General features: G+C 41.0%; 1 protein-coding gene and 4 non-coding genes across 5 annotated transcripts; all 5 read right to left on the reverse strand.

Moving 5' to 3' along the window:
- Positions 1-463: 463 nt before the first annotated feature.
- On the reverse strand, positions 464-24902 carry WDR43 (WD repeat domain 43). The gene is made up of 18 exons (XM_037405207.1): positions 24663-24902; positions 20024-20158; positions 18244-18365; positions 13015-13135; positions 11665-11804; positions 11051-11153; positions 9924-9988; positions 9382-9553; positions 8819-8905; positions 6896-7027; positions 6304-6441; positions 5398-5484; positions 4042-4073; positions 3173-3236; positions 2156-2269; positions 1637-1706; positions 995-1050; positions 464-902 (listed from the first exon to the last, which is right to left on the reverse strand). The coding sequence occupies exons 1-18, from the start codon at positions 24867-24869 to the stop codon at positions 783-785; spliced, it is 1965 nt and encodes a 654-aa protein (XP_037261104.1). The 5' UTR covers positions 24870-24902; the 3' UTR covers positions 464-782.
- On the reverse strand, positions 7959-8037 carry LOC119156401. Its single transcript, XR_005107123.1, has one exon. It is a non-coding gene; the product is annotated as a small nucleolar RNA SNORD53/SNORD92 (small nucleolar RNA).
- On the reverse strand, positions 11462-11545 carry LOC119156399. Its single transcript, XR_005107121.1, has one exon. It is a non-coding gene; the product is annotated as a small nucleolar RNA SNORD53/SNORD92 (small nucleolar RNA).
- LOC119156403 lies at positions 12792-12875 on the reverse strand. Its single transcript, XR_005107125.1, has one exon. It is a non-coding gene; the product is annotated as a small nucleolar RNA SNORD53/SNORD92 (small nucleolar RNA).
- LOC119156402 lies at positions 17740-17816 on the reverse strand. Its single transcript, XR_005107124.1, has one exon. It is a non-coding gene; the product is annotated as a small nucleolar RNA SNORD53/SNORD92 (small nucleolar RNA).
- Positions 24903-24970: the final 68 nt, after the last annotated feature.

Consider the following 24970-nt stretch of genomic DNA (forward strand, 5'->3'; position numbering starts at 1 on the left):
ACCTTCTCATTTCCCTGTGTTACTCCCCTCTCCCCAACCCAACACAGTCTATCCTCTGGGTTAGCATTAAACTTATATACAGCCTCCATTAAAACAGAATTAGGAGCCAGTGACAGTTCTAACGTCCTTTTGAAGCACAAGAAAAGTCATTGATTTTGTACATATAAAAGTCTTGAGTTCAAATTTGTTAAAAAAAAGAAAAAGCCATTTTTAAGTCAGGTTGGCATTTAGACATTGCCAAGGCATGGCGAAACCAATGGAGGAGGGGGGGGGAAGAACAGAATTTCAGTAGAGAATTTAAATATTACAAAAATATCTTTTTTTTTTTTCCTGTTTTCTGTTTCCTTTTTTTAAAATGCAGCAGGATGCCCACTTGCTATTGCTAACTGAAGCATGGAAAGAAGGTAGAGACCAGTTGTCTTTGATCCTTGGATATTTGAAACAAATTCAGTGTAAAGCTGAACCAAGTTTACCACACGAACAGCGGTGGCAGATTTATTTCACTTGAGATACAAATGCATGTCCACATGACAAGCATAATCTGACCATGAGGTGGAAGAAATGTTTGTATAAGTAAGCGCAGGGAAATAGGGAGAGAGAAGGCTGGCATGGTTAAACATTCTGGATTCAGAAATGCAGTGCCCCACATGTGCCTCTGCACACAGGCCGTGCATGAGTCTGCACTCCCCATATGCAAATATGGCACCTTTCAGCAAGATGATCCAGAATTAAGAGTTTGGTGGCCCACTTGTTTAAACTGTTAAGATTACTCTTTCGTGCTGTTATTCTTCTTCACTTTCATTTCCCAGTTCCAAATCAGAATCACCATTCATTTCCTTTTCAACAGTCATGTCTTGTTCATCAGATTGCTCCTCTTTTTCCTCATCTTCATCCCAGTTTTCCTGGGGAAAAAATAAACAGGAATGTTTCAACCTTTGACAGTCACACAATTTGTGTTACAAGCAAACAGAAGAACTGATCCATCTCCACTTACATCAGAGTCTTTATCTGCAATCATCTCATCATCTGAGCCTTCCTCCTCCGAGGACTCTGCAAAGAGAAAACCCCTCAGTTTGGAGAACTGACTTTAAAACATCACTGTACAAACAAAGCCCAACCCCACATGCTGCTAAGTCTCCAAATTGTGCTATTTCAATTCCAAAACTAATTATACCTGAAGATTAGGCTGATCAACATGAATTAGGAACAAATCACTTCCGTTATGATTATACAGTATGAAGCTGCAGTAGGAAAACAAGGTCAAATTGGAAGTGTACATGCGCATACACTGACACACGTAGGCTACCTTGATGTCCTGCTGACTCAAACACAAAACTGCCTCGGTTATATCTACCATAGCAAAGTAGCAAGAAAGGTGAGATTGCCAGTTAAGCAGTGTACTGAAATTCCAATTAACAGATTCCTTAATTTGGAAGCAGAGAAAGAAGGAAGGACCAACCAACTACAAGACATCTGCATCACTAACCACTGACTTTCCTGCCATGGACTTCCCACAAAAACTCCCTACTTGTGATTGTACACTAATAGGTAAGCACAGGAGTATGATGAACAGCCATCAAGTATCAACTGTCACGGGAATTCAGGAGCTGAGCTACACCCAACATATAACACTTACCATCTTCATATACCAACTTTGCAGTCTGATTAACCTCGGATACATCCTGAACTGTTTCTGATGCTGCAACCTGAATGGAATTTGCAGGTTAGCTTTAGATGCAATCACATATTCCAACCTTAAAAGGCAATAAAACTCATAACAATGTAAATGAAATCTACATCAAATTTAGCACACATTAATTCATTTATAGTAGTAGTTTAACAGCCAAAAAAAGTACAAAGCGAAATTTTAGAGGCATCTGTTCTGAAGTGGCCCAGTACTTCCTATTTTTTCCACTTTAAAACTCTATGAGTTAGTATACACATTTGGCAGGAAAAAACATGTCACGCTTCCAGTGAGCACAGACTGACTAGACAGACAGTTAAGTGTACCGCTCTGAGCATTATCAGCGTAGCTGTACAGCAGCTGCATTAAGTTCCCAATGATAGGTCCCATCAGATGTAATCACAACAGGAGGTTAAGTCTGCAACCCATACTTCTGCACATCCATGTTACTTGGTTGGAACTGGAACTCACCTGGGTGACAAGAATGAAGAGTCTTCCATGCAGACGGGAAAGCTTTTGCAAAGTTTTTACTCTGCTCTCCATTAACTGGTACAGCATCCCCAGCTGAGGAATAAGGTCTGGCAACTTGAGAGAAAAGAAGGATGAGGAAAAATGAAGCTGTTAATCAACACATCACAGATGTCTTATTTTTAAATTTTTAAACTATCTTTGTATGTCTGGGACAAAAAAACCCTTGTCACGTTACTCTGACAGAAGGCAGAGCTGAGGGCTCACAGAAACCACCCGCAGCCTGACCGGTTAACACTTAGCCATGTTTAGAAACACCTTCTACGTTCAAAACATGGCAATTCTTACACTACTTTTGCTTTCCACAGTCACTGCCAAAAGCAGGTGTCAAAAGCACTAGTCGGAAAGCAGTGTAAATGGGAACTGCACATACACCAGTGTACAGAGGCAGCTTCAGCAACATGTGCAAGTTCTGACACACGGCAATCCTATAATAAATGGGAGAAAGGACTAACAGTGCCAAAATGCTGGTTTCTTAACTGAGCAAGAGTGCTTTATCCATCACTTGTAAGGCAAGGCTAGACTTCAGTCCAGAAGCTATGACTTTGCTTACTACCCTGCCAGCTTTGGCACATCTTTACCCTATAAATCTGGCCATGCCCAAGACAGTCTCAAGATGAGCATTAAAACAGCAAGGCAAATTTAGTTCTGTAAGATTCAGCGACACAGGCTAGATTACTTTTGACAATAATTTTGTTCCCTAACTCTCACAGGTATGACATAACTTATCTTGGTTTGACTTTGGGATGACTATAATTATATCACAAATGACTAAAACAATTTATAACCAATATGCAGCTATTTGGCAAAAGTAGCAGAAATATAGCCCTCTATGCATTGATTTGGGCACTGCCATATGTGGAGAGCAGAAGACAGTTTCCTGAAGGCAGAACATACATATATTTAAACATTTAGATCTACATTTAGTTACGTGCGTTAGCAGTAATGCAAAATACTTACCGTGGAAAGGTAGGATGCATGTAGAGTAAAAACAGATTTCAGCCATCGAACCATTAGTGAGGCACTGGAAAAGAAAAATTAATTTTGTCAGAGATACTGGCTGAGAAGCACCCATTTTGCATTCTAGATGCTAAGTAGGTTCTATAGAAAATGCTCCTCTTTCATTACATAGAAAGATAAATGCAGATGGAAATACAACAGTCTGGCTATCCAGATGAGACACCTACATAAGATATTTGTTAGGAAACAGACGTCTAAGTGAGGGATTAAAGTAGGCATGTTCAGGGGTCTGTGTTTCTGACATCTTTTAGGGGAGGCTTCAGTGAATAAAAGATCAAAGCATGCTACTTTTTTCTCCACCCACCATGAGGGAAATTTTATTTAAAAACACACATCACGACTGAAGGACAGCTAGTCTCAGCAAAGCTATCCTTATAGCAATATACCGAGATGGGAGAGGGGGAGACAAGAGCTGTTTTTGTTATTAAACACAACATCAGGAGATCTCTAAATATATTTGATAATATATTTGATAATTAAACCACACAAGCTATATATCTGATAGTTATTTTACACATTGATCAGGTCCACAGTGTTGATATTCTGGGACCCAAGATACATTCTCAGGGTTATACACTTACTGCAAGTATCCTTTTCCCTTTGTAATTTCACTTCAGCCATCCTGGCAAAGTACTGCCTTGATAAAAGCTCCTTTTTGCACCCACAATCAGCTGAGATTTTTTACTTTAAGATACTGTAGTTTAATTACAGTTCCTATGGAGATCAATCACATAAGTGGAGGGAGGGACCATAATGCACAAGCTAGAAAAGTTTCAGGTGAATTAAACTGTAGTTGAGTTCTCTCTTACCTGTATGGGTTGCCCTGCAATCTCTTCGTTAGCTAAAAGGACAAAAATAGTCAGCAATGAATAGCAAACATAATGAACTTTAAAAAGCAACATAACATCCATGTGACAGTCCCAATACTGGGGCAGAAAGATCTCCAGACATTTGAAGTTTGAGAGGATTAACCATTGCCAGGCTCCAGAACATTACATTGCTGGCTCTATTCACAGGCTGATAACCTGCAGAGGCTGTTTCATTATTAAAATAAAACTGGAACTCTTAACAGGCAATGTATCTAGTGAAACTTAAAGCTGGCAGGAATAAATAGAAGGAAATCCCTTTATTTATGTCTCTGTGTATCTGCTTAGTAGAGCAGCCATTACAGGGTGAATGAGCTGGGGAACAAGGTAAAGGCTATTTCACAGAATAAATATCGAGCTCTGGAGAAGACAAGTTACATGTAGATCTGTCCATCCACTGAGATTACACAGTCAAACACTTGCACGTAGACCCTCTGAAAAATGTCCCAAAGAAACACTGCACCTCATTAACTAAGTCTAAGGAGGCGTCACAACACATGCTTCAGGGAAGTCAAAATATTCAAAACCAGACCATCTGCATAATTCAGTTAAGACTGGTACCACAAGTAAAAATTCAATCTTACTTGTGGCCAGCACATCAAAACACAAGTTAATAGTTAGATTCTTCTTATGTTACAGAATGTCATACACATAAGAGCAGCTAATCAAAGTTCAATTAATAAAAGTAATGTCTGATTAAAATATTTCTGCCCGAATACAGGTTTTATTTAATATCACTGAACAAGCAGTTCAGAAGCCAAATCTCTTTTAAAGTTATTACTAAGTGATGTCATACAGCTTAAATATAGTAACTGGGCTTCTGAGCTATCTTCAAAAGAGGAAAGAAATTGCCACTCAATTTCCAAGTGCTATCTAAAATCACTGCTCTAAGTGCATACTCTAATGTTCTTGCTCTCATGCGAGTATCTAGCATATTTATGCTCATATAACTTCTCTAGCTAGCACTGATATTTTTTAAAAAAAAGATGTAATTGGAATTGCCATGGACTAAACAAGCTTTAGCTTAACCTCTTTCAGTTCTTTTTCCCACATAATCACTTAAGAAAATATTACATGATCAAATGCTCTTCCTAGCTTTGAGAGTGGCGTTTTGTCCTTTGGCTAAGTTTCAGCCAGAGAAGATGTGAGTGTAGCAGAGATAAATTAAGAGCAACCTCTGTCCTGTAAAACTACCAAATTTCAATGGTAAAAATAAAGAGGCTACCCTGGATTTTCCCCAGCTAGAACAGAAACCAAACGTGGCTTGTATGACAGTAAAAGAAATACAGTCTCTCCTACCTCATGCAGCAGTGGAATGACAGCATGTATAGGCATTCTGGCTACTGTGTTCTTTATTACATTTTCTTTTCTTGTGTTAAGCACTCTCTGTTAAAATGAAAAAATATGATCAGAGAATCAATCAGTTTTAATATGTGTATGAACAATAAGCACAATCCAAAATTGCTGGCTTTAAAATCTTTTTTCTACTCCACTACTGTTGTACACTAAAAGATTTACCATGAAAAGGAGTTAGGAGTTTTCAAGTCAGCTACCATTAACAAAATAAGACACTTAATTAACCCACTTAAAACAATCTAGCATTGCCTCTAGTCCACCCAGGCCACGTTAGAAATGAAGCATCACAGGCACATTAAAACCTCCCTCACTATCTTGTGTGCTTGACTTCTGTGAATAAATGCTCTTCTCCACTATTTGTGACAAGTAATTTCTAATCAGCATCAAATTCTTAAGATTTCATTTCCCTGCCCCAGAAATATTATTTCCTCCTAGTCCAAGTGCAACAGTAAGCTTTTCAAGTGAAACTGTTGTCATCATGCATTTTTCAAGCAGTATTTCCAGGTTTTCCAAACCTGGAAATGGTACACTCAGGAGACCAAGCACAGATTATGCTCCTGCTCAAGCTAAAGGCAAGTTGGCTGCATTAGTAGCATCCCTTGTAAAACATCTGAACTGTGACATAACAAATTTATCGTAAGCAGAAGTGCCTCAAAGTTTATGGACTGACACAGAAAGCTAATACTGCTCCTATCATTTATAATACTGCTGCCTTGAGCAGCAAATCAGCAAAAAGCTGGGGAAGAAGCAACAGGTTCTTGATTGTTGAGCCTCCCCAGCTTTCAGGAAGGCTCCCCACAAGCCTCAGTGAACAGATTAAACAGCGTACAATGATCGTGTAACACTTACATTTAAGATTTCTGCATCGTTGCTTTCCAAGCCCTGAACCAAAAGTACTGCGAAGCTATCTGTTTGTGGAAGGCCACCTGGAGTTTTTACTTTGCTCACATCAATATCCAGTGCCTCTAGGCGCTCTTCAATGCTCTCCTGCAGACGGTAAACAAGGGCAGTGCTGTTTCAGTGCAGTTTCTCAGAAACATCAGCTGAAAGCCAAGTACCTAACCTACAGCATTCCCCCTTGATTCTGCTGGAAAACAACATAAATCTTGCATATTCTTTTAAATGCAATGAAAAAGAACGGCCTGAGCACAGAAGAGAAGTTTTGACTAAAAAGCAGTAATCCAGCTTATACAGAGAGACAGACATACGCTTGTGACAAAGTTCTGCAGGAACATGGCAAAACTACAGGTAAGGCACACAGAGCCTGAAAGAGGGGAAGGTTTTGAGCAGAGGGAAGCCTCTTTGATACAAAAAGATGGTATCATTAACCTTGCTTCCATGCCAAACAAAGCAAGTTCAAGTTCACCTAAAGAAGTTTTAACAATGATTTATGAGTCTAGTTTCTCCATTATTGATGTGTTTAAAAGAGGAAGAACTTTACCGCTGCCTCTCCCGGTTTCCTCTTCTTTTTCTTCTTCTCCTTTCCCGAGGATGGAGTTTTGACAGCTGTACTATGTCCTGGAATGCCAGGCACTAGAACTTTGGTGTCTGAGTTCACAACAGGTGTCTTTACCTAGTGAAAGAGATAACCACATTTGCCTGAATTAATAATATCTCAAGCTTTCTTCCAATTTAAAATACTGATTTTATTCCAAGACTCTCACGTACAAGGTAAAACAAGCCAGCCACAACCCATTTTCTAGACGTATGTATTAGGAAAGTCACACATTTTTAAAAGCAATTAATAACCTCAAGCAACAGTCAGCTAATTTTCATAATTAACTAAAGAAATGGTCTCTTTGGAATCACTTGTGATTAATTTTTCTTAGAAGTTTGTTCCATAGCACTCATCAAACTAAGTGATTGTATCCAGCAACAACTATTTGGATGTTTGCTAGCAATAGACATGACGTGTAGGAAGTCAGGCCCATAAACCGCATGCAGATTAATTCAGCTTCCACGGGCAGGTAAGGACTGATCGTGAACAGAGGCACAATGTTACAGTAAAAGGTAGTTACTATTCACTTTGATCCCACCAATTTTCTTCCAGAGATTGCTCAGACTCAGAATTCAGTAGTCTGAATTACGCTATGATCAGGACACCAACACAAGCTATGGTATCCATCCTCAATGAACACACGAAGGAGATAAAATTTTGAAGGGAATATAACTAAGCGCTCCCTTGCCCCACAGAGGATGTCAGGGAGTATGCCAGAATGCTACCTCCAGAACACTTCTTAAACAACAGTGCTTCTTTTTTAAAAAAAATGCAGGCCTTTTTTTAAAGTACCTTCCCAAACTTCCATACTTGTAGGAGCCCTGCTGGGTGCCCACTGAAGTGATACAATCTACTACAGTAAGCAAAGCAACTTCCATGTGCTGTGTGTAAAAGTAAAAAAACCCTTGCTTTTGTAGCTGAAAATTTTTACTGTCAAACAGCAGCAGTGTTAAAATGCTACCCCCTTTGCCCACAACACTAATCACTGACCTGCTCCCCACAAGGCATGCTCAGACAGCCAAGAGAAATGAGTCTTCACTGGAATTCAGCAAAAAGCGAAACCAAAATGGGTATCATCACTGCATGCCAGGGAGCTCCTACACCTCTCACTGCACTTCAGCTCTGTTGCCCACCAGCTCCAAGACTGAGGAATCAGCACAAAACCCCGCCTGGCTGATGAACAGCAGATCCAGTAGGTAACTTGAGGGTTAGAAAAACAACGCTGTCTGCTCACTTCACTGATACTGCATTTCAAATCTTCAAGGCCTTGAATATACACACTGATTAAGAACTTCACAGCCCATCTCTAAACGCCCAAAGGATCCTGCATGACAAAGTGGTGGCAAGTGGCCTCAGTGGACCCTGTTGCCATACAAGTCTCGGGCTCACATTCCCAGGTTCCCCTGTGAGTAGGAACGCATGAAGGCCACCTCAAGAAAGAACGCAAAGGATGCCCTCTAAGGCTCCATTACACCTTATTTAGACTCTAAAACAAAACCATCCCAACCTCACCCCAAACCATGAGGGCCAAAGAGGCTGTGCAAACTGAGAGACCCCCGGGGAAGGGCTGATCTCAAGCAGAAACACCATCCGCCAGCCCTGTCTACCAAGCAGACCTGCTGAGAACAGGACCTGCTATGAGCTACAGGAGGGTAACTCTGGGTGAGAGCATACCAGGACACGCAGCAGCCATGAAGCACACTTTACCCACACCTGCCCAAGTGCTGTGGACATTTGTAACTACCACTGCAGCTCTGAGCAGGTCCACCTAGCAAACCAACCTCATTTTAAACAGCAGCAGCAAATTCTACCATTTCCGAAGTAAAACAAGCGGAGCAACAAAATCGCATTCCATGCAAAGCTCACCTTTGTTAGAGCAACATCTGTTTTAAGTGACAACACTTTCTGGATGTCCCTTATCAAACATACATGAGATTCAGCGGTGTTCAAAGACTAGAAGGACAGGAACAAAACTAGTTAATACAATTGAGACTCACCCCTGTGATTCATTATGCTACTGAAGAGAACAAATTCCAAAGGTATAAAGTAGAAAGAACTTTCTTCCACTCTAGAACAGCAGCTGCTTTGCACATCTGCCTTTTGGTACCAGATCTGTACGCTCTCCAAAGATGCTCACAAAGCTAAACTGAAGTTGTATTAAAAAGTTTCAATGGCCTAACTCAGTAACAGCTGAAATGGCAAGAAACAGACAGCAATAATGTCAAGTCATATTTTAACTGAAAGAATGGAAGAACAGAAATTGCCTTTCAAAACAGCTCAGGGGCAATAGCTATAGCTCCCAGGAAAGGGGGAAGGGATAAGCTTTGTCTTGTTATACAAAAAAGAAAAAAAAAATAAATCCCTCCAGCTGAGTGCAGTATGCAGTCCTTATTACAAAATCCAAAACCTACTCATTAAGTTTTACATACCACTTTCTCTATGATGGGCTGTAAGATGTTTCCATACACGAGCAGCAGAGACTGTTTGTCTGTGCAAAATGCAGCTGCTAGAATAGGGACTGGTTTTGGTGTGGAGTCCCCATCATTTCCAGGCGTCGCTATCTGGATAGTACAGTTTGATGTTAAGGGTTTTTTGCAATAACTGAAAAAAAAAGGGAATGAAAAAATTCCAAGACATTTAGCTTAAACACGTCAATATCTTGCATATCCAAGCACCTTTCATTAGCAGCTCCCCAGCAAACTCAGCCAGTTTACACCTTTTACAGATGGCTAAGATGAGGTACTGACACACAAAATGTTGCTTAAAGCCACAAAATGCCAAATACAGCACAGTCCCCAACAATTAAGTTCTCCAAAAATATGTCCAGGAGCTCAAGACAAAGAATCAGCTAGAAGCTGGTCTGCGAACAGATACAAGAGCTTAAAAGGCAACAGCATGACAAGACTGCGTTTTGCCTTACAGTAATCCCAGACCTTTCCCAAAGACAGCCTCAAGATGAATACTAACTTACCCATTTAAGATATGTTCAAATAAATGCAACTGCCCATCTCTGCACACAACTGCTAACTTCACAGGCTGAAAGAAGGCACAATAAAAGATTTTAATTAGATCAAAGGACAAATATCCCGTAAGTACAGGATATCAAGAGACAGTTGGCAAGGCTATGATTTGACTTTTTTCAGTAACTAAACACATTAAAGATGTGTCTTTGATCTTCCTTACAGATTTACTTACATCTCAGGAACATTTAGTACAACTATCAAGAGACAAAAAAACAACTCTTAACTGTACTTCACTGTATCTCTACTGATATATCCAAATTCGAACATTTTGCACAGCAGCAGACATATGTCACTACAAACAGCAAAGCTCCAGAAATATGGTACCCAACATGTCTAGAAGCACAGGTCTACAAAGGCGCTGACATAGTAAATATGCTTAGAGGAAAAAACTGAGATGAGTCCTTTGAGCAATGAAATGCCAGATGTACATTACAGAATACTCTTATCTCCAGTACACACAGTAAGAGGGAATAACTGGAAACACTAGAAAATATAGCATGAAACACTGTTTGTAGAAAAGGCATGGAAACAGTTTCTGAGCATGTTTTACATGCAGACATTTTCCACAAGACTACTTTGAAAGACTCTTACTTGTACTTGCGGAAACTGAGAGACCTGGGGAATGCTCACTGCTACTCTGAATTAACTAGCCTTCAATGAATTAAAAATGCAGTTACATCACCAAAGCCACTCAAGATCAGAAGAAAAAGGACCATACCTAAACTGGACTTTTAGAAAGAATTTTTTTTGTGCTTTTTGCTGCCAAGTTCTAACAACTATTTTGATTACTAACTTGTTCTAAATAGGGCACAACTGACATTTCCATTATCACAAGCAAAATTTCTGAAGAAAACACTGAATTTGCACTTAGCTTTGAAAATTACTATTTCAAATTATCAGCTTGAAAAATGCACCTGTAATAAATATCCTTACAGCCATGAACTGGCATTCAGATCTCATCTCTGCGTAACAGAACCCAAATGCAAACGAAGCTTTTTTCCTTACACCCTTAAAAGGAAACTGATGTGACAACTGAGAAGTGTTAATGTATTTCATAACAGACTCTTGCTCCTACCTCCTCTTTGACTTCTGATACAGACAGGTCAATAAAAGTTGGTTCTTCTGTTACTGTGAAAGACATCACAGCATTATTTTCTTTCCTAACTGATCTGATCTGCCTGGAAGACACAAACAGTGCACATTATTTACCATAGTACAAGCGGCACCCTTTGAAGCTGAAAAGCATTATAAAGCCTAGAAATGACCAGCAACTGTGGTAGTATCTACCCTACCCAACATTACTCATGCTGTAATTTCATCTTTCGGCTTAGAAAGTACTCTAAATTCCAAATGCAAAGTAAATCCCAAGTGAAATTCAGCAAGAAAGAAAACTTAGCATAAACCTTACATTAAGTACAAAGAACAAGGAAGCCTATTACACAGTGTGTTCTTGGCGTACATTAGTGATTCAAATGGCAACTGGAAGCAGCTCAGACACAGCCAAGGAAATTCAAGTCTTCATTCAACAATCAGCGAGTTGAAACCACCATTTAAGAGATCACCACTGCATTCCTCCAGAGTGCCCCCTGTGCTTAACCTTCTGTTTAATCAGAGCTCAGAAAACACTTGTTGAATCTATCTTCCACACTGATCATAATTAAAGGTACAAATGAGGAAAAGCTTACATACCATACACTCAGTAATCGGTCATGTATAGCTCCAGACAAGAAATAAAGCCCTGTAATTCCATCAAAGGGCTTATTGTCATTCGTAGGTTTCACTGCGGTAAACATTAATGATGACACTGATGTAGCATGGCCTGTGAAATGCTAAGAGGAAAAAGAAGAATCTTCCAGTGATTGCCATAAACAGTCATAGGGTAAAAAATTAAAACATTCGTTAACAAAGTACACTTCAGTCTTTCCTAATATTATCAACTCAACAAGGACATTTCAGTGATTATTTTCTTTTTTTAACTAGTGATCAGCTTCCTTGCATTTCTGTATTTCAAGGAAACAGATCTTTTCTAACAAGTTCTTCTAACTCTCTAGATATTTATCAGAATTTTAAAAATTAAACAGGGAATCAAAGGCAAATTCACTGGAACTAAGCTCATGCAAAACAAATCACATCCACCTGTACTGCTGTTATTGTCAGAAAGCATTTCTACACATACACAATTTTACACTTCAACTTCTACAATGAAACTAGATTCCCAGTTTTATTCTCAACTGTAAGATGAACGCACAGGTCTGCTGATACACAAAGGCTGTTCAATACCCTCCCCACCCCCAGAAAAACCAGTTTTTCAATCTACTTTCATAAATAATGGTTTTGGTCAGCATAGGATGCAGACATACATGGTAGCTGACACATGCCAGCAGCACGTCCACAGTAACAGCACAGTGTACACACTTACCTGATAGTCATTACTAGAGGATTCAGAGGCTAGCTGTGTCCTATCTGCTAGCAGACAAGAGAACACCGCTGCACTCACGGAACCGCTAAAACATGGTAATTAGCTCGGGTCTGAGCCCTGCTCAGTGAACACCAAGGGGTTTACTCCTATGCCTTCCAACTGTTCCAACAGCAAAATGGATAATGCCACCAGGCACATGAAGTTTAGCAAAGAAACCTGAAGGCTTGAAGGAGGGACTCATGCTGAAAGTCAGGGAGCTCACACACAAACCTGTGCCAGCAGTAACTAAGACTGCGGTGAATGGAGTTGTCCTGCTAGAAGGGTATGAGAAAAAGACCCAATGAAAAAGATCAGCAGCCAGCTTTCTGCTACAGGTTTGAGAAAAGGTGCTGGTAGCATGCTCAGACACAGCCAAGGAATTTAACGTCTTCATTCAACTCTCAGCAAGTTGAAACCACAGTTGAGGGTATCATCACAGCAACAGCTTCCAGCAATCCCAAAACTGCCAATTGTCTCAAGCCCAGTGAAATTTCCAGATGTCCTGTCAGGACACACAAGGTACCTACTGTCACCAACCAAGAAGGGTATTTTTTGGCATCTAATTTAACGAAGTTACTTACTCTGTAGACTTCTTTGGTCTCCAGGTCCCACAGTTTTATAGTTCTACCGGCTGACAGCAGCATTTTCCCATCTGGACTGATGCATAGAGAGGTGACACTCCTATTGTCACCTTTCCACTTGCTAGAATTCAGGTGGAGAGGGTTTGTACAAAGGGAGAAAGATGGAGAAATAGAAAAACCAGTATTAATTAGCATAATCAGGACACACATCAATATGCTGGAAAATTTAAGGTAAAAATTATTTTTAAAAAGAGAATTTAAGTAGTCAAAGATGACACCGAAGCTATTCTGCTTCTGCTCCTCTCCTTCAAATTAGTTTACACAAAATACAGCAACTCAGAAACATAAAGCTATTGAACACTGAACTGTTTACTTTTTTTTTTTAAATATTTGCTTATTCTGTTCTGAATTCCTCTCTCAAAGTTCTCCACTACTCAAAACAGGGTAAGAGAAGCCATACCATTTGAAGATTTCTCTTTGTACCACAATCCAAAAAGCTGACACCAACCCATTCAGAAAGGCCTTCTCAACACTAAAATTCAGAGTTTCAAGGCCCATTCAGTTCCTGGCCCATCTCTCAGGTCTGTCAATGACACTGATAATAATCAACTTCACCTTAAAGGTCTATGGTTCAAAGCAGTATTAAAAAAAAAAAAAAAAAATAAAAAAAATGCTGTCATGAAAAGCTTGCATCCCTCACAGACAAAACTGCAAGGTAAGCATTAACACAAACCCTTTACATTAGGAAGTGGGCCGCAAGCCACCACATTCTGATTGTAAACAGCTGCTCTGGAAATAGTTCCAAGTCACTTTCACAAGTCCAAGCAGTTCCTCTCCCATCTCCCAAAACAGAGCTCATTTACTGTATCACTTCTGATTACATTTCATAGAAGCAGGAAGTTTTACTGCCTACAAACTTGACAAACAATATTACACCTTATGGACAGTGTGACAAGGTTTTATATTCTCTTCCAGAGAAAAGGTCAGGACTAAGAATTTCAAACCATTTCATAACGTAAGCCAAGAAGGTATTATTAAAAGTACTAAAAAGACTAGTCTAAACTATACTGCAGAATATAAAAAAAGGCAAAAAATTCATTAGTTTTTACTTTGGATACTCTTATTACAGTAAAGTTTTAAACAGGGTATCACAAAACAAGAAGCTGCATAAGAAGATGTACAGAATGCCTCTGAGTATTCAGAGTATTTAAGACATGAAAAAGCTACAACCAGAGAAACAAGAAGTCACCCTGACTGTTTTAAACTACCTCTCTCCAACACCTCATCTTGCTTCTTCAGAAACTCTTCCCCAGCAGCCTGTCCCTCTTCCAGAGGTTTCAATGTGTGCTGCACACACCTCCTGAAGTGGTTCTATGGACTTCCACGTCATTAAGAAATTCAAGCCTAAAGCCATGTGGTTTCAGTTCCCTATCTAGCAGTCCATACCTCTATACTAACATGTCCAGAAGCCTGCAAATCAAACCCAGGAGCAACCATTCTGAACTCTGTGGGGTATGTAAGGATTCATTTCCAGGTCCTGTCAAGTGTTAAAGACTGCAGGCAATTTCACATGTACGTATCGGGCACGAGCAATTATTTAGGATGATTTTTTCCATCTAGTCTCATTGATTTAGGTAAAATTTTAGAGAACTGTTTTCCTTGACTCTTTCCAATTTAATTTACCTTGGGTATGACTTGTAATAGCACCAGAGACAAATTTCAGGTAAAAAGCATATTATATTCCTGGTGTACTTTTAATGTATACACTCCAGGAATGATTTTTTTTGTTGCCATCTTTAAAGAATACAACGCCTCTAACTAACTTTTATAACCAGAGCCCCCTAAAAAACAGCAGTATGGGATGGGGGGCAGAGGGAAACACCCAAGATGAAGCTTGACAGGAAAAGTTCCCACATTTCCTGAGGAAGCAGCATGACTGGGACCTATCTCAAGTATTTGTACATGAACATATGTGCTATGGGATACAAACAGGATGAATTAGATGCACACAGGCAGCTTCAGAGCTTTGATCATGCTGGGATCACAGAAAAACAGTGGGTAACTTGCAAGACAGGAATGCTGCAATAAATGGACCTTTAGGAAGGCAAAAAGGAGAGAGGTTTCTCCACACAAAAGGGTAGCTTGAATGCATGGAATTTTCCTTTCACACAGGCAAAGGGCCAGTGGAGAACTTACAGTTAAGTATGAGAGGAGACCAACAAGGGCGATGTGGTGGGCATCTGCTACAGATTGTCCAGTTAAAATAAATAAATAGGTAAGTTTTCATAATTCCATGCCCTGGTTCTTCTAAGGGGCCTTAACCACCCCAGCAACTGCTGGAAAAGCAGCATAGAAGGGCACAAGCAGTCCCAGAGATTCCTGGCAAGTGCTGAAGACCTTTTCTTGATGCACGTGTTTTACAATCATACTATGAAAAGTGGTTTACTGGATCAGGTACTCAAAGAAAAAAAAAAAAAAAAGAAGGAAAAAAAAGAAGAAACAAAAGGGAAGAATTAATCAGGAATGTGATGGTTGCTGACAATCTCCAGCTATAGCAACCACACGACAATGGAATTTAAGACCCTAAGAAAAACAATAGCAGTATAAACAGCAGAATTACAACCCTGGCCTTTTAAAAGGGCGGACTGCAACTTGTTCAGAGAACTGATTGGCAGAATCTCACCGGAGGCTGCCCTCCAGGAAAGCTGCTTGCTCTCCTAGGATAACTTCCTCAAAGCAAAAAATGGTCCATTCCAAAGGCCAGAAAATCACCAGCTATTGCAGAAGGCTAAGTGGGTAACTCCAGGCTCAACTCAAAAACACAAAAAAGAAACACAGAGAAGGTGAAAGTGGAGATAGGTTACACAGAGGAATATAAAAATATTGTCCAGGTATGCAGGGACAGAATAAGCCAAAGCTTAGCTGGTGTTCCAAGCCAGCAGGGCATATGAAGGCCAACGAAAGGACATCTGGATACAGCACATCAGGAACAGTAAGATGATGACCAAGTAAAGTGTGGGCCTGCTGCTGGTTGTTGTAGGGACCCATTCAGTACACAGAAAAGGCTAAAGCACTAAAGAGCAATACCTCTGAGGCCTCCCATGATCCAGAACCTAATGCCAGAGTCAGAGGGAGCACAGCACTCCCCATAGCAAATGGAGATCAAATTAGGGATCACAACAGCAAATCCAAGATATGCAGCTCCTTCAGACTGAATGGGATGTATCCAGAACTGCTAAGGCCAGTGTTATTACAAGATCACACTATCATTGTAGGCAGCTACATAGCTCAGAAAAAAATTCTGATGACACGAGGTGGGGGGGTGGAAGACAGAGACAAAATATATCCACAAGGAGAATCCAGGAAACAGGGAAGATTATACAACAAATCCACCTGGAAGCCACCTCCAAGCACACAAAGATCAAAAAAGTGACTGGGAACATCCAGCATAGATGTACAAACGGCAAATCGTGCCTAACCAACCTTCTTGATGAGAGAAGTCTCTCAGCAGATGAAAGGAGAGCCACATATGCCACTTAACTTTACTTTGGCAACACTTGTGACAATGTCTCACATAGTATCCTTGCAGCCAAACTGAAGATATACAGACTGAACCGACGGACTCTAGGGAGGGATAAGATCTGGCTGCATCACTGAATTCAAACAGTTGTGATCACTGGTATGATCCAGGTGGTGGCCAGTTACTGGCATCACTCCCAAAGGACATCCCAGTATTGTTTAATATCCCCAGTAATTGCCCAGGTCTTCATTAATGACCTCAAAACAGGACAGAATGCACACATAACAAGTTCACATTCATACCAAATTAAGGAGAGCAGTTGACATGCTGGAGGGCAGGGCTGCTACTCAGGGGCATCTCAGCAGACTTGAGAAGCAGGCTGTCAGAATTCCAAAGCTAAAAGAAAAATGTAAAGTCCTGCACATGGGATGGAAAAATCCCAATACAGACTGGGGACAAACGGCTAGAAAGTAGCTCCACAGAAAGCAGCTTGCAGTCCTCATGGTCAAGTTGAACATGAGTAAGCAGGGAGTCCTTGTGGCAAGGAGGTCAACTGCCTAGTGATCTGCATTAGCTACAGCGCAGTCAGCAAGCCAAGGAAAAGTGATTCCTGTCCTCTGTGCAACACTTTTGAAACTGCATCTGAGCACTGTGTCCAGTTTGGGACAGTACAAGTCAGTCATGGACATAAGCAGAGTAAACCCAGTGGAGGGCCACGAAGGCAGCTTAGGGACTAGAGCACGTAATTTAAGTGGAACAGGTGAGGGTAGATGCGTTCAATCCGAAGAAGAGAAGGCTAGAGGGAGATTTTACAGCCATCTTCTGCTACTTGGCATCAGGGTCTCAATGTAATACAACCTAAGGATGCACCTCTTTTCTAGGGAAATCAAAGAGGCTATTTGACAATGGGCTGTCTGCAGTGCCCATGCCAACTTTAACAAAACCAACAGAGTTGCAGGAAGGATAACACAGCAGTGGGAAATGTTACGAAAACCAAACAACAGCATAAGAGGAAGGTGAAGGTGCCATCACACGTTAGGCTTTTACTGAAGTAATATAACCGCGGTCATTAATAGAAATCTCTGTTTCTTGAAGTTTAAAAACAGTTTGACTTTATTATGAAAGAAAATAAATGCCTACACCAGGTATCTTGTTACTCTGCACTCGGCTCTATTTTGCACAACAGTACTTTAAATAGTAGTAGCCTGCTCAGACAGCCAAGTGGAATGTCCGCACTGCACATCAGCAGTTAGCGAAACCAAGTGGGTTACCATCACAGCAAGGCCCTTTGAGCAAAGTCAGGAACCGATTTAATTGGGATGAGGTGTTCCAGTACCTGCTCCCCATATTTTCAAGGACATTTTCTAGAATTTAGATTTTTCAGTGTCACAAAAGGGACTGGAAGCCCAAGTCCCACTAAGTGTTAGCATGGAGGGACCCAAATCCCTCTCAGTGCAGTCACTACTTTCATCCAATCTTTTCAATACACTGAGGAAGAAACCAAACTATGAGAATTACTCTCTTACCCCTTAATAAAACCACTTCCAATCTCAGAAAAGTAATACCCAACAGTCAGCTTTGTACAGTGGGCATGTAAGCCTGGATAGCAGAGTGCAGCATTTCCAACAAGGCCTCACTAAAACCTGTGAGGGATGAAAATACACAAAAGCAAGCGCAAACAAATTTGGCTGAAAACAGACGTCACTTACCACTTTACTTTGCAGGTCTGTGTGTTCCATTCCACGATGTGTTTGTCCTCTGAACAGCTATATAAGCAGCAGTTGTCCTGATGCCATTTCACACAGTTTACTCTATTGTCATGACCACCATCCTACAAAAGGTAAGAGAGGGTCAACTCATTAATAAATGAAGTCTTGACTACTGAGTCTTCCCCACACCAACGAGAACAAGCTACTCTCTTGAGAGTTTAATTCAACACTGGTAACTTGAAGAGAGTGTGGTTTTAAAGCTCAGTGTAGATACACAATTACATAAGCAAAAGATATTTCCTATTTTGATAGGTACACATAAGTATTTTAATTAATTCTTGTTCCAGCACTTCAGAGTAAACAAAAAAAATGGTCTTGCCCGCTATGTTTATACACACAGCCAAACAAGGCTGTGTAACAGCATGAAATTTGCTCACAGGAAAGCCTAGCACAGATGTCTTGCTGACAGCCACCCAAGTGCCTGCTTGCTCAAGTACATTCAGAGATGAGTTGCCTTCCTTTTACGCTCAGTATTCAAGGGCGTGCTATCAGTAGACCAGAAGACCCTACCAAAGGGGCATCATTCACCCCTCAACAACCAAAATTTCGGCAGCTCAAATACACCCTCTTTAACTGTTTATGAAAATATTTCCTGAGGTTTATAAAATGTCACTATTTGAATCAGCACCAGCCAGTTCAGACTACTCTGTAAAGTGTCACTGCAAATCAGCTTTGAGCAAAACAAAATACATCACAGCAAGACATTCTGTTCAATAAGAACAGCTAAAAGTGACAGCTCTTACTCTAGCAGGAATATCTTTTCATTCAACCTGTCTGTAAAAGCAAAGTGCTCACCAAATAACATCTGCTACCCCACTCATAAAGAAGAGCGGCCAGTGTTTTCAAACTGACTGAAACTGTAAATTTTAACCTTAAAGTCCTTTATTTTGTTCAGTTTTCAAGCATAAATACAGCTTTTCCATAAAACAGAGGTGAGATTTGTTAGCTAGTGTGACTTGCATGTATCATGATTATAAGAAGTCACTGCTTTCTCTAAATTCATGTACATTTATCATCCTACATACAATTAACATTTTAGAAGCAAAAGTATGCCCAAGTATCTCAAAGCAATGCAGTCATTCATACAGATTTATTTTGCCTGTTATGTAACTCAAGACTAAAACCAAAGTCAGGAGTAACAGGCAAGTTACAAATAAGAAAGGCAAAACGAAAATCAGCATCTCTTATTCGATAAAGACCATGTGCTGAAAGAGCTCAAAAGCTTCCACAAGGGAGGTAAGTTTACAGAAGAGTCCACCAACACAACACCTTCCCAAGAGTCAATGACTACTTCAGTCCTGTCCTCCCCTCCCACAATACTGTGCAGGCACCAAGGCTGCAACACTCCCACAGAGGACTTAACTCTCCAGTTAGGCACTTCATCATTACTGTTATTTTTCATGTAAAACAACAAACCCATGCATAATGTTAAGGTATTGCATTAACTCTGAAACCAAGATTTCTTAGTGTATACATACCGCCCCCAATACAAAAACTATATATAAAATATATATAAAACTATATAAAATACATATAACATATATATAACAATACAAAGATTCCCAAGCACCTGAATTATTGCACCTCTATCCATATACACAGCTATTAAGAAAAAAATATATCTGAATAATTAGTTTATTTGTCAGCAGCAGAAAGAACAGCATAAACTGACTGAAACCACGAGTGTTTAGTAGCATGTGATGAAGAGTGCGTTACTTACTAGCTTGCTCTGTAACTCTCCCTTTACTGTGCTGTACAACAAAATGCTACCAACTGCTGTACCAATGGCCAGGATATCTAACTGCTTGTCCACTTCTGCAACTTCCGACTTCCGTTTTTTCCTCTGCGGGCCATCCTGGAAAATTGAAAAAGAGAAAACATCAAATAAATCATTCTCACCAGATAATCTCAGCGTTAAAGAAGAGGGGGAAAAAACTTCTGTAAGTTTGAGACCCAGTCAGCCAGCACAGACTCTGCTAAGATGTAAGATGAAGACACTGAAGTGCACAGCAAGCTAGAAATTCATCTTGTACCTCCATGTACGAGGTAACTAAGTTGCTATGAGTCACCTGGAAACATTTGGTGGAGGCCATTTTGCTAGCCTAATGACCACATACAAGAGGGGAAAAAAATGACGTTTTCATTCACGGTTTTTGTCCCAGAGGCACAGGTAAAGATTAACACGATCAGAATACTTCACAAAATAGAACAGATTGTCCAAGAACTGACATGTATTTTCTTCTCAAAAGCTGTTCAGAAGAGTCTTGCAAATATGAAGTATTCATAATGTCTCTTAAAAAGAAAGTGCTACCCCACTTTGCAGAGGGTAACAACCAGGACTGGAAGCTGAGTGCTCCGTCCAAGCCCTGTTGGCAGTACCAGAGGTCCTCGTAGGATCAGGCAATTCTTAAGTCTTCGCTCTCTTGCTTTGCAAGTGCTATCAACCACTTCAAGGAGGGATTTCACTTCATCTCTCAACCAAAAACAGGTGAGTGTGGCACATCACTGGGAAGGGGAGAAGGAATAAAACTGGCTCTTGAGCATGTCAAACTAAAATAAAAGAGGGCAAAACAGCCACTACATTTATTCTCATTGGGTTAATCCCACATAACTCATTACACATACACAAAAGGAAAAAAAAAAACTTTTCAAGGACTTTCAAAGGAAAAAAGTACCCATACCTAATGATACTGATTAGTTTTTAAATTGGACTTTGGTAAGGCTCTTTACATTGTTATGTCGCAGCAAAGCATTCTCTCCAATTCAAAAAAGACCAAAATTATACAAAAGCTAATGCTTCCTCTACCTAACAGATATATCTGCACTGACGAGCAGCCAGAAGCCAAAGGAGACTCTGATAAAATGTGAGCAATAAGCTCTGTGCAAGCTCCATGTGGTGAAGCTAATCTCTCATACAATCGACACCACCCAGCAGATGTAAATAATTTTTAATCAGGTCCAGAGATACAATGACAATCAGAATTTGATAGTTTTCATCACAACTAAGATTTAAAGGTTTAACAGTGCAGGATAAGTACTTTGGTTCTTTGTGTGTATTAACAAAGACAACACCTTCCACAAGAAAAAGGGTTTAGGTTTAGGCTAGTAAATACCAAAATGCTATATAGATACTTTTACATATTTTAACAAAAGAGATCACATTGGGTTTTTTGCAAGCATTCATTTAGACTTCATCTCTCCTCGTAAAGAAAAGTGCTTACAAAATATTATGAAAACATAGGTGCTGAGAAACCATCACAGTGACAACGCACTATCAAGTAAATCAAGCAGGTTTTAAGACAATATATGAGAAAATACTCAAATGGTTAAATTTGTGGCAGCTATGCCAACTAAGCCATCTTGAAACTGCTGTCTGACATGCAAAGACAAGGACCACATAGCCAGTGGAGATGCAAGTACAGTTGATGTGTTTTCTGGTACGTTCTGATCTCTCTGTAGTTTTACAAATTACCCCCCCCACTCCCATGGCAAAGCAAAACTACAATTAAGAACAGATTTTATTCTCTTTCCTTGCATAAATCTTCTAACTAAAATTTGTTCACCCTCCATTTCAGTTTGTTATGGGAGATTTCCTGTGAAACAACCCAACAGCACAACAAAATCCCCCACCAACGTCCACAGTTACTTCCAGAGTCAAGAAGAAAGCTAAAGGCAGTGAAGGTTTTTCCAATTACTTTTTCACATTTATTTCTTTAGGGACCACTCTTTATCAGCATTATCATTGGGGTATTTTGTCTGAATTTTTTGCAAGAAATACCAATGGAAAATTCAGACACCAGTTAATGTTGGAGATTATTTGAGAGAACATTCCAAGAGCTAAAAAAAAGTTTTTAAAAAAAATAATCAAACCTCTCTAGCCTGCATTAGATTAATGCATATTATTAGGGCATATTGTACGCATTAGTGCATACAGACTGTCAACTGCAGTAGAGATCCATGTGGGATTCACTTGTGGATCAGGGTCTTAAATATAAGAGCAGCCAGTTTTCATGGATAAGACAGGACAGGGCAGGGCAGCTGAACTACACCAAACACCAGTTTCTTTCCCCCCGCGCAGGTTTATGGAAACTCAATCCTATTTAGAAATCCTCCAACTCTGCCTGAAAAAGCACAATGGCTTAATTGGCAGAAACAGTTAAAAGAACTTATCTGAAAAGCAACTGCATACCTATTTTCCCATAACACTCTTACTTGAGTCAGCCACCACCTTTTTTTTTTTCTTAATAAGAAAACCAAAACAAAACAGAAATCCAATTTCTGCTGCTCATGTGTGAACTAAGGCACTTCAAACACTGAAATGAGGGGAAGCCTGAAGAGTCTTGAGAGCTGAAGATGACAGAGTAGTTGCAGCTTATTAGGAAGAAAGTGGAAGAAAGTATTTTAGAAGTCGGTGGCCCACATACTCTTGCACAAGGCACCGCTTCACGGTGGAGGAGGAGATCAACACCACAAGCAGGAAGCACTAACACTGTAAAAGCACGTGTGCAGGCGACATCCCAATAAGCCACCACTGCATCAGCAGTTCCAGGGCCTGCATTTCCAAACTTCATTTCTAATATTCCCCTGTAACACATGGCCTTCATTAACATGGCAGGAGTCCAAAATATACTTAGTTTAGGCGTAACTTGGCCAAACACGATTTATAGATACCTGCTGGCACAGTTTTACTCCTGAACCTCAGATACTAGCACTACCTACAGAGATGTCAACTCTTCAGGAATTAAAAGACTAAATAATGTCAGAAACCCCACATTCAGTAAAATATATTTGGCAGAACCTTCACAGCTTTAGTTCTTCAGTTCAGTCTAAGGACAAACCAATGAATTACAAAAGTTTATGGCATAACTATTCTGAGAAACAGCATGTTTTCCAGCTCCACTTGAAAACATACCAACTTTCAAGCAGGGGAAAGCATTTGAACTACTGCAATAATTAGAAAGCGCTGAGAGGTAACCAAATGCTGTCTGATTAAGTCCATTTTCCATACAACCCTAAACCAGGTTAAACTGAGGCATCTGTGGGTTTTAGAGTCTCTAGAAAAGGGCTAATTTTAAAAGCCACTCAAAAACCTCCTGTGCTTAGATTTATTTCACACAGGTTAGAGTAAACCCGTTTTCACATGCCAGTTTCAATTTATTTAAGAGTGAAGAAGGACCTACACAGCTCTGCAATTGTAACAAATGAACAGGTTAAGGACAACCTAAACTAACCCTTTCTGCCGCATTCCTCAGATGTTCTGGGAGTTTTCATAGTTCACACACTAAGCCGCTCAACTGAAAAAATGTGACAGTATCATCTTCCTTTGGATTGATAATGCATGTATTAAGTGTTTTGAAACACCTCTTAAGGCATTTCAAACATGTTAAATTATTTATGTACTAAAACGCATTTTAAAATGCCCCCTCCCTACTTCTTATAATAAAGGGGGTGGATTTCACATACTTTATCGAAGGGATACATTTTTTTCCTCACAAAATGCTATGTTCTAGCTAAAGAAAATAGGATTACTTCAACATGAAGAGGCTGAATAGGTACCTTACTGTATATACTCCAGATATTTTCAGATCGAGTGTTCACCATGGTGAAGTTAAATAAAACAAATTCAAGATGGAGAACATCCGAGCCCTCAGATCTACGCTCTGGATAAAACTAGTGAACACCTTCTTTCAGGATTGCCGAGAAGACATGTCACAGCACAGCAGCTTGCACGGCATGGAACTGCTTCCAAGCCAAGGGGAAGGAAGTGTGGAGAGATACGGCCTTTACCGGGATGTGAACCGTACGCAAGCTATGTGGGTGCACAGCAGCCAACCTGCGCTGTAGCATCACTTTTTCCCTACGGTGAGATGTGCCATCAAGTAACGTACCTTGCTCCTTCACGAAAAGCTTCTTCCATGCAGGTTATAAGAAAGACAAATGATTTTATACGATCAGCGCTTCTCTTGATAGCCCCCCGTTGCTTTTTTTTTTTAATAAAACCCAACGATAAAAGCTCCAGCGCCGCTTCCACCACCACCACGTTAAAGCTTGCCTGGCGATGCTCCTCTGAGAGGCGCGGATCCCCCCACCCCGCGGCAGGGGCACGGCCCGAATACCGCGGGGAGGACGGTAGCTAAAGCCGGCGACGCTGCGGGCCCCCCCCGCCCGCGGCTGCTCCCGCTCCCCGGCCCGCCCGGCCACGCCGACCCCCGCCACATGGCGCCGGGAGGGCGGGGTGAAGCCAAGCGGGCCGCGGCCACGCGTCGGAGCTGCTGGGGGCGCCGGGGCCGCCATCCCACCCCTTCCACCCTTCCGGTGCCCCCCTCCCCCCGGCCCCTTCCCTCACACACCGCCTGTACCTTGCTGGGGGGCGGCCTACCCCCCGGCGGGGCCCAGGCCAGGCAAGTACAGGCAGCGCTGAGGTGAGCTGAGGGCACGTACTCGTGCTGCAAGCGGCTATTCGCCGTCTCCCACACCCGCAGGCGCCCATCGGAACCGGAGATGGCGAAATAACGCCGGTCGCAGGGGGAGAAAGCGCACAGGGCCCCCGCCGCTGCCGCCGCCATGGCGCTGCCTGCCCGGCCCTCCGCGCCGGCGCATGCACGGGCCGCGTGCTCACCCCGCGCGCCTGCGCCGCGCGGCCCGAGCACGCCACAGGGTGCGTCAT

The sequence above is a fragment of the Falco rusticolus genome, chromosome 12, assembly GCF_015220075.1.
Source record: "Falco rusticolus isolate bFalRus1 chromosome 12, bFalRus1.pri, whole genome shotgun sequence".
NCBI classification, from domain to species: Eukaryota; Metazoa; Chordata; class Aves; order Falconiformes; family Falconidae; genus Falco; species Falco rusticolus.